Here is a 17,225-nt window from a genome sequence, read left to right on the forward strand (position 1 = left end):
AAGATACTCAACATAGGTATCAGAAATAAGATACTCAACATAGGTATCAGAAATCTTGGTACAAATATGGAAGCAACGTGATGCTGACAGCTCGAAACTACACAAAAGAGATGACAGAGAATTTGAACTGTGGTTGCAATCAAAAGAACCATCGCAGAAAACAAGAGGCAGGACCAACTGCAGAACTGCAGGGCCTAAACAAAGTTATGCCAGGGGAGAGGACTGTTCTGCGGCTGCAAGTAGCTGTTTAAAGAGAAATAAAGATGAAAGCAGTGATATTTTCTATCCCTTTCGTGGAGTGGGGTAAGCCCTTGGTGGCAACTGTCAGAGTGAGGTGTTTTTGAAGAAAATAACGGAGGTGGAAAAATGTGAAACTACAATTCTACTTGAGATGTGAAGTACATTCCCATCTGTGTTGTTAAATGCCAATTTGACTTGAGATGTGAAGTACATGCCCATCTGTGTTGTGAAATGCCAGGGTCTAGCTAGAATCATTTCATAATCATTGAATTGTGTAAACCAACAGAAATGGTGTTAAAGTATGCCTAGGGTTGCTCATAGTAGGGAAATTAAATACTGATGCCTACGTATACAGTACAACACAATTGATAATACCCCAAATAAACCTCCATTCAGACACATCCACACCAATGCACAAGCGTACTCACATACTCACATACTCATTGGAATATGGTTACTCATACTGTAGCAGAGATTGATATGCAAAAGCAACAGAAATAAGCAATGCAATGCATTCCCTGGTGCTAATATCCTTTACCAATTCCTTGCAAACATTTGTGATGTTAACATTCCACGATGAACTGAATGATTAAACCGGAACAGAGCCCAGATCCACTGATACACACTGATCTCAGCTAAACTGCTGTCGGAATCTCACCATCCATGACAATACAAATACAGAATATGCCAAAAGAAATAAATAAAGAGGATAAAAATGATATGTACAAAAAACAAACAAACGGGATCTTAAGCATTTTCATTTTCTAAGGATAGATCATCAGCATCTTGAAATGAAAGAATTCTGGCATTGTGTCCAACGTGGTCCATTCTAATCCATACCGTTTGACTGGCAGGTTTGGGAAAGGTGTCCAGACTGGAGCTACATAATACTGCTGTGGAGAGCTGCTTCTGAAGGTCTGTACAGGATTCTGGACATCTGCAATTTCTTTCTTTTCGTTGCCTTCTTGCTTCTCATTACTGGTTGTGCATATTCAGCAACACTGGATATAACATTCAAGAGGGATCCATGCATTTGGAGGGAACAAAATCAGGTCTTATCTGAAACACTAGGCAGGGGAGAACATGCACGATTCCCAAGGGAGAGTTGTCTTTTTGCTCCTCCAAGAATCCAAATCTAGATGGATATCGGGGTGTCATGGCATTGACTGCAGGCCGCTGGGGAGGCGCTGAGCACAGGGCTGACCTTTTAAGCTTTAACCTCAGTAAAGAGAAACATACCAGTGACATGCGGAGGACAGATGGCTTGGCAGGTGTGTTTCTTCCATTTTATATATATGCATGTCCTTTCTTAAAAATCACTGCGCTTCCGCTGATGCTGTCGTCTTCAAACTCAACAGGAACACAAAAGAGAACGATGAGATGAAAACCTTCATGCATGTTGTGTTTGTTTGCTGTGGCTCAGAACTGCGAGGCGCTGCTCGGGTCACACTGCAGTAGCCTCACGATGGAGGGGTCACTCTTGGCACCCTTGATGAACTCCTCCAGAGAGAGCTTACCTGAGGGGGAGGAGCAGACAGAAGACACAAGCAATAAGGAAAAGGACAATATATATCCACAATGGTGCCATAATGATCATGGTGCACACTATGCACCAACACACAGGGTCGGTTATCCCTGTATATACTGGCTAGGTCCGCGGCTTGATGCCGGATCAGTGTGTGTATGTGTGTCCTTGTAACAGGTATCACATTTGTGCTATAGGTATCGTTATAGCATACATTATTCTTTTTTTTATGTGTGCATATGTTCGTAGAATGTTCTGTTATATTTCAAATTAGTATGGATGCTTATTGGCGTGGAAATATGTCCTTCCAGTATATATGTGTTATCCTTGTGTATTTGTGCATATGTGTTATTAGTGAGCATGTGTGTGTGTGTGTGTGTGTGTGTGTGTGTGTGTGTGTGTGTATCAGTGTGTGTGTGTATCAGTGTGTATACGTGATATAATACTGAAATCTGTGACGGGGAATTTTAGTCAGGCAACTCTCCCTTGCAGAATGATCCTCAGGCACAATAGGAGAATCAATCAATACCTCCAACGCCTTCTTTTTTATGTAACAAACTCTAAGTTAGTTAATGTGTTCGAACCAACGATGCACTCCTGAGCTCTTGCAGCAGTTATCTAAATGAAATGTTCTGATTTGTTTCACTTGACACATGACATCTTTCCGCCACTAGGGGACAACATTTTAAGTCCATTTGTATTTTGGCTCATAACTTGGGAATTTCTTTTTCCCCCCAAATATAAAGACATAATGACATTAATTCTGACAGGTCAAATTTAATCACCATTTTTACAAATGTTATTTACACTTGATGTGAATAAGGCCTTCCAGACAAAACGAGTAGTGTAATAGTGATATGTCAAAGGTATCAGCCAAATACAATTTAAGGTATTGCCTATGGTCAATATCTTAGGAAGTACAAGTTTAAAATCAATGAAACTTGTCTTCAGTAGTAAGCAGGACACTCTGTGGGTGGGGCACATCACTGTACTGTCATGCAAAGGCTATCTACCTAATTAAAAAAACAATCAGCCACAACGTGGCTCAATAACAGTTATATTTGTGTTCAGCAATTCAGCATCAGCAATTCCAGAAAAGGTTTGGTAGAAATGAAGAATTCCTTCTCCTTCACATCACCATGATGGCATAAGAACACATTATGCCTTATTATATGCAAGAAGGTTAATGCACCCACAGAGGACTATCCACCATTTTGACATTTCTGATTTCAAGCTTTAGGAAATAATTCTAGACCCTTTGTCTAATATGCATGGAATTTGAGGTGGGGGCCTTGCTGACAAAAAGTTGTACAATATCAAATTCTATTTTTATTTTATTTATTTCATCTAGTATAGTAGTTTTGTATATCTCTCTCTCTATATATATATATATAACACACACACACATATTATATATATACATTGTGCTTCTAAATTACCTCATTCTGTGATTATCTATCTATCTATTGCTCTTTCAATATGTTTTTTGTATGTAAACTCACCATCATTGTTGAGGTCCATCTGTCTGAAGATCTTGTCAGTTCTCTTCTCTGGTGTGGACTCATCCTCGGGCATCTTCATCACAGAGGACACCATCTTATAGATGGCCTGGAGACAGAAAGGGGGAAGGAGATAGGACAATAGGATGAAGAAGTGTTTGAATGTGGAAGTATCTTGCCTTCCCTTTCGACAGGCCTCAACAAGTACAAATAGACAATTATAGTTAGTCGCTTCATTCATTTTCTTTTTCTTTCCTGAAAAATTTTCTAGGTTCTCCATCTCAACCATTCTGACACTGCGAGACTAAAACATTTTCACAAGGAAAGTTGATCAGGTTGAGTTTTCCACCTTATTCTCCACTCTCTCCTCTTCTTCTCCACTCTCTCCTCTTCTTCTCCACTCTCTCATCTCACTCTCTCTCTCATCTCACTCTTGGTGAGCACCTGTGGTATGAGTGTGAGTAAAGACCATGTCTTTCATGAGTGATGGATTAAGAAAGGCTGCAACTCTGGAAAATAACCGTTCATAAAAAGAGCTTTCATCTTTCAATCGCTCTTTTCTTCCTCTCGTCTCCCCCTTCTCCCACGGCTGCCCTGTGTGCCCATGATGGGGTGGCAGCTCCTCTTCTCCCACGGCTGCCCTGTGTGCCCATGATGGGGTGGCAGCTCCTCTTCTCCCACGGCTGCCCTGTGTGCCATGATAGGGTGGCAGCACTCCGTAACCTCCCTGAGCCACCGGATAATCCAGCCGTTGTGCACACTCAGGATAAACCCCTGTTAAATTTAACTCACTAATCCGAGAGCCAAAAGGACTAGGGCCGTAGAGAACGCAATCCTTCTATTCTCTTTCCTTTCTCTGACTCACTCACTCTAACTTCTGTTTCTGCACCTGTCTCAAAGCACCTCTGAAACGATCTCTTTTGTGTTTTTTTTCTCTATCCAATTCTCTTTCTCCATTTGGACATGTATCATGCTGCTGCCCTAGCCCAAGGCTACTGAACTCCTCTAGCCCAAGGCTACTGAACTCCTCTAGCCCAAGGCTACTGAACTCCTCTAGCCCAAGGCTACTGAACTCCTCTAGCCCAAGGCTACTGAACTCCTCGAGCCCAAGGCTACAAACAGATACCAAGCAAATCGGTTGTCTTAAAAGCTGCAGAACCTCCTGCAAACACCAGGGGTCAGGCCGTTGTAGTGTCTGTACTGGGGAAAGCACAGCTACTTGGCTTAAACAAACAGAGGACAATTATAAATCCTGTGGCTTTGTGCCAACAAACACACTTTACGCTAACAGGCATTAGTGGTGGTGCCACCATCAGAATAGGAGAATGGCCGTAGAGGTAGTGGTAGCAATAGCAGGACTTAAGTGATTAGCATAACACTGATTTAACAGTGATGTTTAAGTAGGCACTACTATGGCAGAGGCCACTAAGATAAGATAAGATAAAATAAGATAAAATAAGATAAAACTTTATTGCCACACAACAATGTTGGTGGTATTATTTTGTCATAGGTAGCTCAGTCCAGTAAGGAGGGGGAGATGGGGGTAGAAAAAATAAATCCAGGTCAGCTTTGGGAGTTCAGGAGTTTGATAGCAGAGGGTAAGAAGCTGTTATTGAGGCGCGTCATTCCAGATTGCATGGATCTGTAGCTCCGTGTCATATCAACCGTTATGCAACTGTTTGTGTAGTTTACTCTAGAAATGGTGAAAAAGACTCATAGGCTTATTCAGAAGTTGATCAGTCATACCACCAGGCTAGCTCTACAATTGTATTTTACATTGCACTGGAACTGGAACAAGGCTATTATTTCCACAAACCACAACTCCATGTATTACTGATTGATTTGGTCTAGTATTACCATTTGTATTCCATTAACCACTGTTTGGCATATCTTTTGCAAACCAGACATCATGACCTTCTAGTAAAATCTCAGAAGAACTATTGAGGAGAATAGGTTGGGGTGAAATGAAACTAACAACTTGAGTTTCTGCTTGACACTGTAGGTTAACTGCTGGCATTCATATTATAAAAGCCATACTACAACCAAGGCAATATATATATATAAATCTATATATATATATATATATATATATATATATATATAAAAACTATATTATTGTTACTGCCATTCAAGGCACTCTACTTCATTAGTGTCATTAATACCATTAGCTCTTGTGTAGCCCTACTGTTGCTTAATTAGAATCAAACATCTCAATGTTGACATACAGTAGCTCTTAATTGCTGATATATGCTGGCAAGAAGTCAGGCCCACACTAAATCACACACACTCTCTGCTGAGATCAAACTGACCACTGCTTTTGCTCCATCTCAAAATCATCACTGTCCTGATAAATGTACTTTGAAGTGACATTATGCAGGTTTTTCACTTTTTTTGATACGTATGCTTTTTTAGGCTGCTAGTTTTTATAACATCCACAAATTGATTCTGATGGTAAATGGTCTTGTTAGTAAGAGATAAACACGCCTGTGTATCCCACTAGCCACCCAGGCTCATCACTATGTAGTTTGGTGAGACATAAAACCCACACAAATGTAAGAATGTCAGCTAGCAGTTAGCAGCGCCACTTTCCTACAGTTGGTGTTTGCCAATCAAACTTGTTAGCTAATTAGCAAGCTAGTTTTAGACAAAACTTTAGACAAAATGTCTCTTTAAAGACTCGCTTTTAAGACAATCAGGTTACTACGGAGGTAACACATCATCTCTGAAAAACCATACCCTTCCAAACCCTTTCCCATGAAATAGCCAGACACTAGCATGCATCACTCTCACTTACACAGGCCCCTTTCCTGATCACTATGTCCTGCCGACAATAAGAAAACATACTATGTGAAGAACCCCAGAGGTCAAGACTGCAATACTTCAATGGCAACCTCTCACAATGATAGTGATCTCTGTCTTTCTCACTCTCTTATTTGTAACACACCTCACTTAAAAAACTCTACACATGCGTTGCAATTACTAGCATAGCCCCTCTCACCTGTACAATCTCCAGCATCTCATCGCGGCTGATGTAGCCGTTGCCATCCAGGTCGTACATGCTAAAGGCCCACTTCAGCTTCTGGTCTAGTTTCCCACGTGATGTAACACTGAGTGCAATGATGAACTCCCGGAAATCTATCGTTCCATCAGCATTGCTGTCGAAGGTGCGGAAGACATGCTCCGCAAACTTGGAGGCATCTCCGTATGGGAAGAAATTGGCATATATCTTCTTGAACTCTTCAACATTAAGTGTACCACTGGGGCAATCCTTCAAGAATCCCTGGGAAGAAGGAAAAACATGAGGGCTTATCAACTTGCTGTTAACACATGCTGTTTCTATTGAAATACAATAGATTCATGACCTCCCTGAGTGTAGAAAAGCTTCTCTTAAAAATGGGCCGAAAAGAATCTGCTGCTTTAAGAATTAGAATACACAGACACTGACACTATACATTTGACCCCTGACCCTGAGCACAAACATTGCGGGATACAATCCAGGTCATAACATGGATCTGCAGCCCCTCCACAGCCTTATCCACTGATTCAAAGGGATTATGCCGCCGTGGGAGACTAATCCATAGAACGGCCATGTTACTGAGGGGACAGCTTACCACAAACTGAATACAGCTTTCTGGCCATCCCTGAACTCCAGAGCCTCTTATTCAAATGTACTTTCACTGTATTTATCTCTTTCTATGGGGGAAGGGTGTGTTTGGCTGCGTGTGCTGCTTGCCTGTTGTATGTTCAAGCATTCTGTACAGTTCATAAGTAAGTCAAAGCAGGTTCAGAGTGGTACAACATACATAGTGAGACAGCTACATTGGATGAACTGTGTATAAAGTGGAATAACCTCCACACAGGCTCTCTAAATGAGTACCACACACTTTGGATATCAAGTTCAGATGATCTGTCACTTGCACAAAAAGTCTGCAACCTACAATAAAGAAATGTATGTGTGTGTTCTTAATTTTGAATGATTAAGATTGATCTGTCAGAGGCCTGGTAGCAGGGGTGCCAAGGGTGCCATTGTGCTCACCTTATACCACTCCTGCAACTCGTGGTCAGAGAACTCCGTGTTCTCCCGCAGGTCCGTCAGTATCTCCGGGCGGAGCTTGCTGTTCTGCTTCCCCATGGTGTCAAGTCTATGTGGTCACAGTGACAGCACTGAAGCTCTGGTCAAACCTGAGGAAGAGGAAGATCCAGACATTAGCACTGACCAATCTAGTGTCACTTAACCATCACATCTTAGTGGAGCGTCAGAATCCAATCCTTCTCTACACTAGAATTCTGCACACCCTATGCTTTATTCCTTAAGCCTGATTTGTGTCACTGCTAGTTGTTGACTGACTTGAATATGAATGACTTGACCAATGGTGAACACCTGACTCTCACTCTCAGGAGAGCACAGACTCAGAGAGCAGGAATAATATGTCCTATCCAATTTGCAGAAAACTGGCTTCCCTTGAAGAAGCCCAGTGATCCGGTGTAGGGCTGCTGTATTTGATCTCAAACCCAATGTGATGGCAGAGTTCAACATCAAACAAAAACGATGGTCACGATGATGAGATTATAAAGAAACTATCAGTTGTTACTCTGTTAGCTACAGTTTATGGTTAAGATTAGGTGTTGGGTTTGGTTAAGATGATGTTCAGTGAACAATTAGAAAGACTGAATTTCAGCAAACCAAGTGTCTCTGTAGGCTGGCTATCCAAATGAAGTGTTACCAAAACTAATTTGAACTCCACAGATAACAATACATAATAGTCCAATAATACATCATTTGGACAAAATAGTCAAAAATGAGTTGCTAGAAATACTTAGTCAATTATCCACCCCAACCATGTTATAAAACAGATGACATAAATGCCCTGGTGTTGGTTTCCTCCAGAAACAGTATGACAACCATAGCCAACCTCCGCTCTCTCCTCCCTCTCTTGACATGATGCTGCTAATTATGGCTATGCCTGCTCATTCAAAATAGTAGCCTAATTACTGCCTCTTAAAGTGACTCCCTTGTAAAGCCACTTCTCCACTTCTCCTGTATCCCTCTTCTCACTTGGGCAGACATCGCAGTCTTCTGGTCCTCAATGTGCACCACAGCAAGAGCCTTGTATCCCTCTCATAGCAGTCTTCTGGTCCTCAATGTGCACCACAGCAAGAGCCTTGTATCCCTCTCATAGCAGTCTTCTGGTCCTCAATGTGGACCACAGCAAGAGCCTTGCCTGTCGCTACACTGATCCCTCTGCTTGCCGCTGTGATGCTCCTCTCGCCTGTCAGATCATTGCTTCTAATTAGAGGCTAATGCTCACACAAGCATATCACTTTCATTTGGGGAAGAGAAAGCAGAGAACAGCAGAGGGGGAGGGAGAAAGAGAGTGAGAGTGAGAGTGAGATGCAAAAGGAAAAAGAAAAAGACTGAGAGGGGATGAAAGGGTACCAGCACTGACACATGATTAAAATACATCTGAGTAGAACTGTTTCAGCATGGCAGCAGAACAAACAGGCTCCCTTCACTCTTTCATTGAGCAGCTAATGCCTGCCTGTGTTACCCGTGCCCACACAGAGGGGTGGGAAACACCTACGATACTCTCTCACACTTAGCCCTAGTGTGCCTCCTCAACAGACACTCACGCCTTCTGTACAAATCCCTTCTAGAAGTCAACGCTCCCATGTGTGTCAGATAACATCCAGATGCGATCCCACAGACGCACACACACACAGGCCTCAGTATGCCCTCCCCCATCCAAAGCATCTGTTCTCCGATGCTATGTGGGTCATCAACATCTGTGTCTGCCAATCAGCTGTGAGTGAAGGAACCAGCTTTACACATATTTACACACACACACAAACACACACACACACGCAAGGAGATGAGTTTCCAAATCGGTGATGCCATCTACACGACATATTTATTGTAGTATCACCTTTATCACCGTTACAAAAAAAAATCGAAACAATTTTAAATTGTGGCTGAAAATCAACTACGATCTCCAGTATCAATAAAGTTCATCTCAAAGTGTACGTCATGGGAGCCATTCCACTAACAGTTAGACAATTTTTCTCAAAATGTCTCTATATAGAACCCCATTCATTTTGCAAAGTGTTAGGAACCAAACCACCAGGGGGAAGTTAGTTTCAAGCTTTGCCGTCACAGTGGAGAATCTTAAAGTAATTGGGCGTTAGATACGAGAGGTTGATCTCGCCAAACTGAGATCAGCTATTTGAACTGACATTAACGATGGTGTTTCTTAAAATTAAACAATGACAGCGAGTTAGCCGGGCCTCTCCTTTGATCCATAACTAAGGTTGAGAGGTAGCTTGTTTAATGTCCGCAAATAAGTATCGATAAAGCATGCATTGGCTAAAAAAGACAATGCGTAACATGGGCAGAGGGTTCACAGTTGAAGAGTTAGCTAGCTAAATACAGTGATTGAGGCAATGTTGACATTAAATAAAGAATCTAAAGATTCTCCATCTTGTGATTTGGCTAGGGTAGGATAGCAGGTTATGTCCGTATATGATCTGTGTGCAAAACTCATCAGTGTAATATTTATCATATGAGCAATAACTCTCAAAGGATGTAGTTACTGGTATGTGAAATCAGAGCTAGGATGGAATTGTAAACCAAAATATGTTTTAGTTTACTTTACCAAAGATGCACACTGCTAAATGGCTAGGCTGAGAGGGAGATTGGGGACGGCCCTCGGGATGGCATATTCTGTATAGACTAGCATTACATCTCTATCTTTTGCTATTTCCAGTTTACTAACGAATTTGATTTGTATTTAACCTCAACATCAGGATATTGCAGGCAAATTTGGTTGGTAATGTACTTATTTTCAACATCAGACAGACAGTGTAAATGCTACTGATCGTTCACATTGGTATGCTTCTTATTCGTTTCAATGACAAGACCCTCGCAGTAATCTATTGGCTAGTCAATAAGCACCGTAAAAACAGGCTGAAACTTGGCCGTTCACTGATTGCGTTAATACCCTGCTGTCAGTGACCTAGCTTTGGCTTGCCAGCTGGGAGAATTAAAAGATGTTTAACCACTTTTGTCACAAGCAAACATGTTTACCTCGAAGCTTAAAAATCTGTTTCATGTTTTATTAATACGAGACAATAATTCAATTCAATTCAATTTTAATCATACAGCACCAATAACAATTAAAATCTTCTCTAGGCGCTTAACAAAGCCCAAAGCCTGAAGATAGATAGATAGATGGATGGATAATTTATTTATCCCGAGGGAAACTTTTTTCTTGTTTTAAACTTAAGAAGAATAAAGTAATTCAGAAGAGGCAGAGATATACAGTACCAGTCAAAAGTTTGGACACACCTTCTCATTCAATGGTTTTTCTTTATTTTGTATTATTTTCTACATTGTAGATTTATACTGAACACATCCAAACTATGAAAGCACATATAGAATTTTGTAGTAAGCAAAAAAGTTGTTAAAAAAGCCAGAATATGTTTTATATTTTAGATTCTTTAAAGCAGCCACCTTTGGCTTTGATGACAGCTTTGCACACTCTTGACATTCTCTCAATCAGATTCATAAGACTGTCACCTGGAATACAATAACTGTTAACTCACTATTAAAATGATATAGGATAACCACTAGCATGTTAGCTAGCCTGCTAAGATATGCTAAAACACCGATAAAATCTCCCATGTGTTGGTCATTTAAAAAATGATGTGGTCCTTCTTTGAAGTAACATGCACATTAATCCGTATGTTTAGAGGGCATAGCAGGTATGCAGTGATTGCAATGTTACAAGAACATGCAAAGTCACGCAGTGGAAGGATTGTCCCATCCCAGTGAACTGGCTGGGACCCATAAGTCCAGGTCCAGGTCTTTCTATGTCTATGGTCACATACCGGGAAATAATCTCAGTTAACCAGTCATATATGTAAAGTTAATGGCATGGTTGAAATGAAAGATCAACAGTAAATGTTTCAGTGAAGATTTGGGAAAATCCAGATTACCAGCCTGATATGTAAACGTTCTACATTGGTGGGGAGTCTAACCCGGATTATCTGACTGGAAGGCAGTGATGCTCACCACTTCGCCACCAGTATTGTATTGCTATGGAATGGAATATACCAGAATGTCTCTGACAACAACCAGATATGTTAACCTAATGGTGTGGATGAAATGATGCCAGTTGACCTAGTATACAGCTGGCAAAGTCAGTACAGTCACAATAGGGAAAGGAGTAGAATAAGAATAAAGATAAAACTTAAGAAGACTAATCACACTAACTACATAGAAATTACAAAGGGAAAAATGATCAATTTTGACCTAATTTTCCTTCTGCTTTCTCACCATCCTAAACACAGCCAGTGCTTTGAATGGTTTGGCCAGATACAGTTTCCCTATCCTGTAAGAAGCTGTGGAGAGTGATTGATTGACTATTTCTAGTCATTTTCATTTATTATTTAAGTGAATTTCATTATACTTTCAACAGCATTCTTCATGTACGTTTGATTCAGCAATGTTTTGATATCACAGACATGCCAATAAAGCTGGTTTGAATTTTTAGCAGTGTACTACTCTCTATATCTCTGCTCCATTAAATGTTTTTCTGATATACATATACAAACGTAAACACACACACACACAAACACACACACACAAACACACACACACACACACACACACACACACACACACACACAGACACACAGACACACAGAGAGAGAGTTTGCATCACAGGCACAGGATCACACACCACAGATATATTGACATGTTTATACATATAAACTGACTCACACACACAGACAACAGCTGGAGAAAAAAGCTTAAATGGGTGAAAAGAAACCTGGAGGAAAGAAAAAGAAAGAAAAAGACAATAGCAGAGAGAAAGAAGGGTTGCAGAGAGAGAAGGAACAGAGATTAGAAAGAGAGAGGTGGATGAAATGTAGGTCCAGAAAGTTAGTGAGAGAGGTGAAGAGAAGGAGAGGGAGAAAGGTGAAGAGAAAGAGAGCGCTAATGAAGGTGGTAAAAATAAGAATGAGGGAATGAGGCTGTGTCCTCTGTGAGAGAAACTTCCAGAACAGCTAGCGCTGTTGGGCTTCATCAGGGAGCTAATCTTAAACGCACACACACACCATCATCATCAGAGCAGCTAGCGATGTTGGGCGCCATCAGGGAGCTAGTCTTAAACGCACACACACACCCTCATTATCACCATCAGAGCAGGTAGGCTGAGAAACACATAAGACAGTACACACTGCCACATATTCGCATGGACTAGACACAGACTTTTTGTCAATGCATACATGCAAGCAGGCCCGGCACCTGGGGGGACAACTGGGCCCAGTCATGGCATTTTCTATTACAGAATGGTTTGGTTTGAAGGGGAAGGCCTTCATTTTCTATTACAGAATGGTTTGGTTTGAAGGGGAAGGCCTTCATTTTCTATTACAGAATGGTTTGGTTTGAAGGGGAAGGCCTTCATTTTCTATTACAGAATGGTTTGGTTTGAAGGGGAAGGCCTTCATTTTCTATTACAGAATGGTTTGGTTTGAAGGGGAAGGCCTTCATTTTCTATTACAGAATGGTTTGGTTTGAAGGGGAAGGCCTTCATTTTCTATTACAGAATGGTTTGGTTTGAAGGGGAAGGCCTTCATTCATTTTATATTACAGAATGGTTTGGTTTTAAGGGGAAGTCCTTCATTTGTCCACACTCTCTTATTAACAAAATCAAGCGGTCAAAAAGTCCACTCACCAACCTGGTGCTCATAAGCAGAAAGACTATAGGAATAATATGACATTACACAGGCAAGAGAGTGATGGCTACGTCTCTAAAACAAGACAGACAGGCTGAGGCCTCAAAAGATCAAGGTGGAGAGAGGACATTGTTATTCAAAGTCTAAGTCAAATTAATTTATAAAGCACATTTAAAAACAACTCACGTTGACCAAAGTGCTGTATTATTGGTACGTTAGTCAATATGTGGTCCTTATCATGTACAGCAGCTTATTGCTGTAGAGGCTAGTGTTAGCTTGCTAGCTGGTTAGACACTACAGGAGGCTAGTTTTAACTCTAAATGGTCATGTACTAGCTGGCTAAAAAAAACTGCAAGCTAATTAAGGCAAGTATGAAATTTATAAAAAATGATAGTTTCCACTCAGATAACAGTCCTTTTTATGCTGTCACTGTCCGCTCTATGAGCAGATGAGTTCAAATCCTCCATACTACTCATATTACTTTGTGATAGTGATCCAAGTGTATGTAGATATTTGTATGTGTGTATGTGTGCATGAGTAATGTCTGCTGGTACATTAGAGCTGTCTGGAGGCACATTCCCTCTTCTTATTGCTGCTTCCAGCAGTGCAGAGAGAAGAGTGCAGAGAGAAGAGTGCAGAGAGACGAGTGCAGAGAGAAGAGAGAAGAGAGAGAAGAGTGCAGAGAGAAGAGAGAAGAGAGAGAAGAGTGCAGAGAGAAGAGAGAAGAGAGAAGAGAGAGAAGAGTGCAGAGACGAGTGCAGAGAGAAGAGAGAAGAGAGAGAAGAGTGCAGAGAGAAGAGTGCAGAGAGAAGAGAGAGAAGAGAGAAGAGTGCAGAGAGACGAGTGCAGAGAGAAGAGTGCAGAGAGAAGAGTGCAGAGAGACGAGTGCAGAGAGAAGAGAGAAGAGAGAGAAGAGAGAGAAGAGAGAAGAGTGCAGAGAGAAGAGAGAAGAGTGCAGAGAGAAGAGAGAAGAGTGCAGAGAGAAGAGTGCAGAGAGAAGAGAGAGAAGAGAGAGAAGAGAGACGAGTGCAGAGAGAAGAGTGCAGAGAGAAGAGAGAGAAGAGAGAGAAGAGAGAAGAGTGCAGAGAGAAGAGTGCAGAGAGAAGAGAGAAGAGTGCAGAAGAAAGAGTGCAGAGAGAAGAGTGCAGAGAGAAGAGAGAAGAGTGCAGAGAGAAGAGAGACGAGTGCAGAGAGAAGAGAGAGAAGAGAGAGAAGAGAGAAGAGTGCAGAGAGAAGAGAGAAGAGTGCAGAGAGAAGAGTGCAGAGAGAAGAGTGCAGAGAGAAGAGTGCAGAGAGAAGAGAGAAGAGTGCAGAGAGAAGAGTGCAGAGAGAAGAGAGAAGAGTGCAGAGAGAAGAGTGCAGAGAGAAGAGAGAAGAGAGAGAAGAGTGCAGAAATAAGAGTGCAGAGAGAAGAGTGCAGACAGAAGAGAGAGAAGAGAGAGAAGAGAGACGAGTGCAGAGAGACGAGAGAAGAGAGAAGAGAGAGAAGAGTGCAGAGAGAAGAGAGCAGAAATAAGAGTGCAATGAGTGTGGAGAGCAGAGAGAGCAGAGAAGAGAGTGCAGAGAGAAAAGTGCAGAGAGAAGAGTGCAGAGAGAAGAGAGAGAAGAGTGCAGAGAGAAGAGTGCAGAGAGAAGAGTGTAGAGAGAAGAGAGAGAAGAGAGAGAAGAGAGAAGAGTGCAGAGAGAAGAGAGAGAAGAGAGAGAAGAGAGAGAAGAGAGAAGAGTGCAGAGAGAAGAGAGAAGAGTGCAGAGAGAAGAGAGAAGAGAGAAGAGTGCAGAGAGAAGAGAGAGAAGAGTGCAGAGAGAAGAGTGCAGAGAGAAGAGAGAGAAGAGTGTAGAGAGAAGAGAGAGAAGAGAGAGAAGAGAGAAGAGTGCAGAGAGAAGAGTGCAGAGAGAAGAGAGAGAAGAGAGAGAAGAGAGAAGAGAGACGAGTGCAGAGAGACGAGTGCAGAGAGAAGAGTGCAGAGAGAAGAGTGCAGAGAGAAGAGAGAGAAGAGAGAAGAGAGAAGAGTGCAGAGAGAAGAGTGCAGAGAGAAGAGAGAGAAGAGAGAGAAGAGAGAAGAGTGCAGAGAGAAGAGAGAGAAGAGAGAGAAGAGAGAGAAGAGAGAAGAGTGCAGAGAAGAGTGCAGAGAGAAGAGTGCAGAGAGAAGAGAGAGAAGAGAGAAGAGTGCAGAGAGAAGAGTGCAGAGAGAAGAGAGAGAAGAGAGAAGAGTGCAGAGAGAAGAGAGAGAAGAGAGAAGAGTGCAGAGAGAAGAGTGCAGAGAGAAGAGAGCAGAAATAAGAGTGCAATGAGTGTGAGTATAAAAGGTCATGGCGCTGTGCTGATGTCAAGGTTCACACGCACAAAAGGTTTAACAGTTCCTTACGGGTCCCTCAGACTCAGTGACAAACGATAGAAACATCAGCGTGAGTGTAACTATACTGGATGGACTACATCACCCAGAGTGCCACTCTACTGGATGGACTACATCACCGTGAGTGCAACTCTACTGGATGGACTACATTACACAATCACTTCTCTGTGCAGCTGAGCATTCCTGATGTCAGCCAAACATGGGCAACGCCAGAATCACTTGACTGGGATTAAACTGCAGGGAAAGCCAGCCTGCAGCTCCTCAGCCAATCATTCCATGTCTCACACCATTCTCCAAAATACCTCGATTGACAAGGATGTCCAAATCTTTACAGTCAAAGCCAGATTTCCAACCCAAGCTTAATCTTCCCATCTGTTACCCTGAGTCTCATTCCTCACTCTGTGTTCACCATGTACAAGACCAGGTTATATGCCCCATGCCCCATATACGGAATGGCTGTAAGGTCAATACACAACTCTATCTCTCCAGACATGATAGGATTGTGGACATAAAAAACTTCTATCATCTATCTTTCCTCCTACAGTCTCAATTCGTACCAACCACAAATATTCTCCTTATGCCGTGTAGACATGTTTTCTGATAAAAAAATGCCATTAGATCTGATATTGCTATAATTGATGAGAGCAATAAAAAAGAGTTCATCCTGGAAATAAGCTGTTGTTTTCGTGCATTCATGCATTTAAGTCTCCTGTACAGCAGATCTCTGGTGCTGGTTACTAATGTCCACTTCTTCATGTTGGCAGTTTGGGTCATGTGCATACGCTGGTCACTAGGGGTCCCAGGATAGTTGGATTTTCAAAAATGAAACCAAAACAGTTGGCAAGGTACTGTTCCATCTCATCCATAATTGGAAGTGGCCATATTTGGAGGAGAAGGTGCTGTATTTACCCGTAATATGTGTGTGTGTGTGTGTGTGTGTGTGTGTGTGTGTGTGTGTTTAGCCATGAGATTTGTTGTGCTTCTGCATAATTACTGCTGACTCAGGCACGTTTAAATCATGTCTGAGCAATTCATGCATCTGCTAAATTTGAGTCCTTAAGTACATTTGTTTTTGAATTGTTGACTCAGATAAAGTAAGTTAAATGTGTGGGCATTTGCAATTAGTCCAGCAACAAAAGTTTAAATTGAAAATATGCCCACAGCTCGGAAAACCTCGGAAAGCAAAACAAACAAAACAAAGTATTTTTCTCCGGCCTCACAACAGACTACTGACACAGGAATAGCAGACACCAAAACCCTTCTTCAGATTCAAATACGGAACATTCACAGGCAACATGGTGACCTCACCCTGTAGCTCTGAATCAAACACCTGGGGCCTTTTCCAAACTAGCCCCTACACCCTCTCCCTACCCACTTCCACAGCGCTTGTGTGTTCACGTGGAGGGTCCGCCACATTAAGTGCCATCCCAAACCAATTAGTGGAGAGTGGAAGAGGGTGATAAGGCCCTCCATCAGCATGTCGGAGCGAGTGCATCGATGCAGGCTTTGCAAGCATGTGCAACAGTTTTTTTTGTCTGTGCAGCACCTTAACTCTGCCTGTCAGTTGTTTCAATGGCCACATCGCTGTATTTGTTCATTAATGAGACATTTACAACATGGCAGTGAAACTGATCCTGGCAGCACATTCAGTAAAACACTGAATATTGAAAATGAGTGGGTTTGCATGTTACAGTGAATGGGATCATAAATGGGTGGGTTTGCATGTTACAGTGAATGGGATGATAAATTAGTGGGTTTGCATGTTACAGTGAATGGGATCATAAATGTACCGTAATGTGAACTACACACTACACACACACATACTGAAAGGAGTAAAAAAGAAAGAAATTCTATATTTCCCAGGGTGTT

The 17,225-nt window shown here is 41.9% G+C and overlaps 1 protein-coding gene across 2 annotated transcripts in view; it reads right to left on the reverse strand.

Moving 5' to 3' along the window:
* Positions 1-1,534: 1,534 nt before the first annotated feature.
* Positions 1,535-17,225, reverse strand: part of hpca (hippocalcin) — a 31,991-nt gene continuing 16,300 nt past the window's right edge. For both annotated transcript variants that reach the window (XM_031585643.2, XM_031585644.2), the window contains exons 2-5: positions 7,301-7,446; positions 6,263-6,544; positions 3,268-3,373; positions 1,535-1,757 (exon numbers count right to left, since the gene is read on the reverse strand). In XM_031585643.2, coding sequence (XP_031441503.1) covers positions 1,660-1,757; positions 3,268-3,373; positions 6,263-6,544; positions 7,301-7,396 — 582 coding nt within the window. In that variant the 5' untranslated portion in view covers positions 7,397-7,446 and the 3' untranslated portion in view covers positions 1,535-1,659. The remainder of the gene's footprint in view (positions 1,758-3,267; positions 3,374-6,262; positions 6,545-7,300; positions 7,447-17,225) is intronic.

This window comes from Clupea harengus, chromosome 19 (genome assembly GCF_900700415.2).
Source record: "Clupea harengus chromosome 19, Ch_v2.0.2, whole genome shotgun sequence".
NCBI classification, from domain to species: domain Eukaryota; kingdom Metazoa; phylum Chordata; class Actinopteri; order Clupeiformes; family Clupeidae; genus Clupea; species Clupea harengus.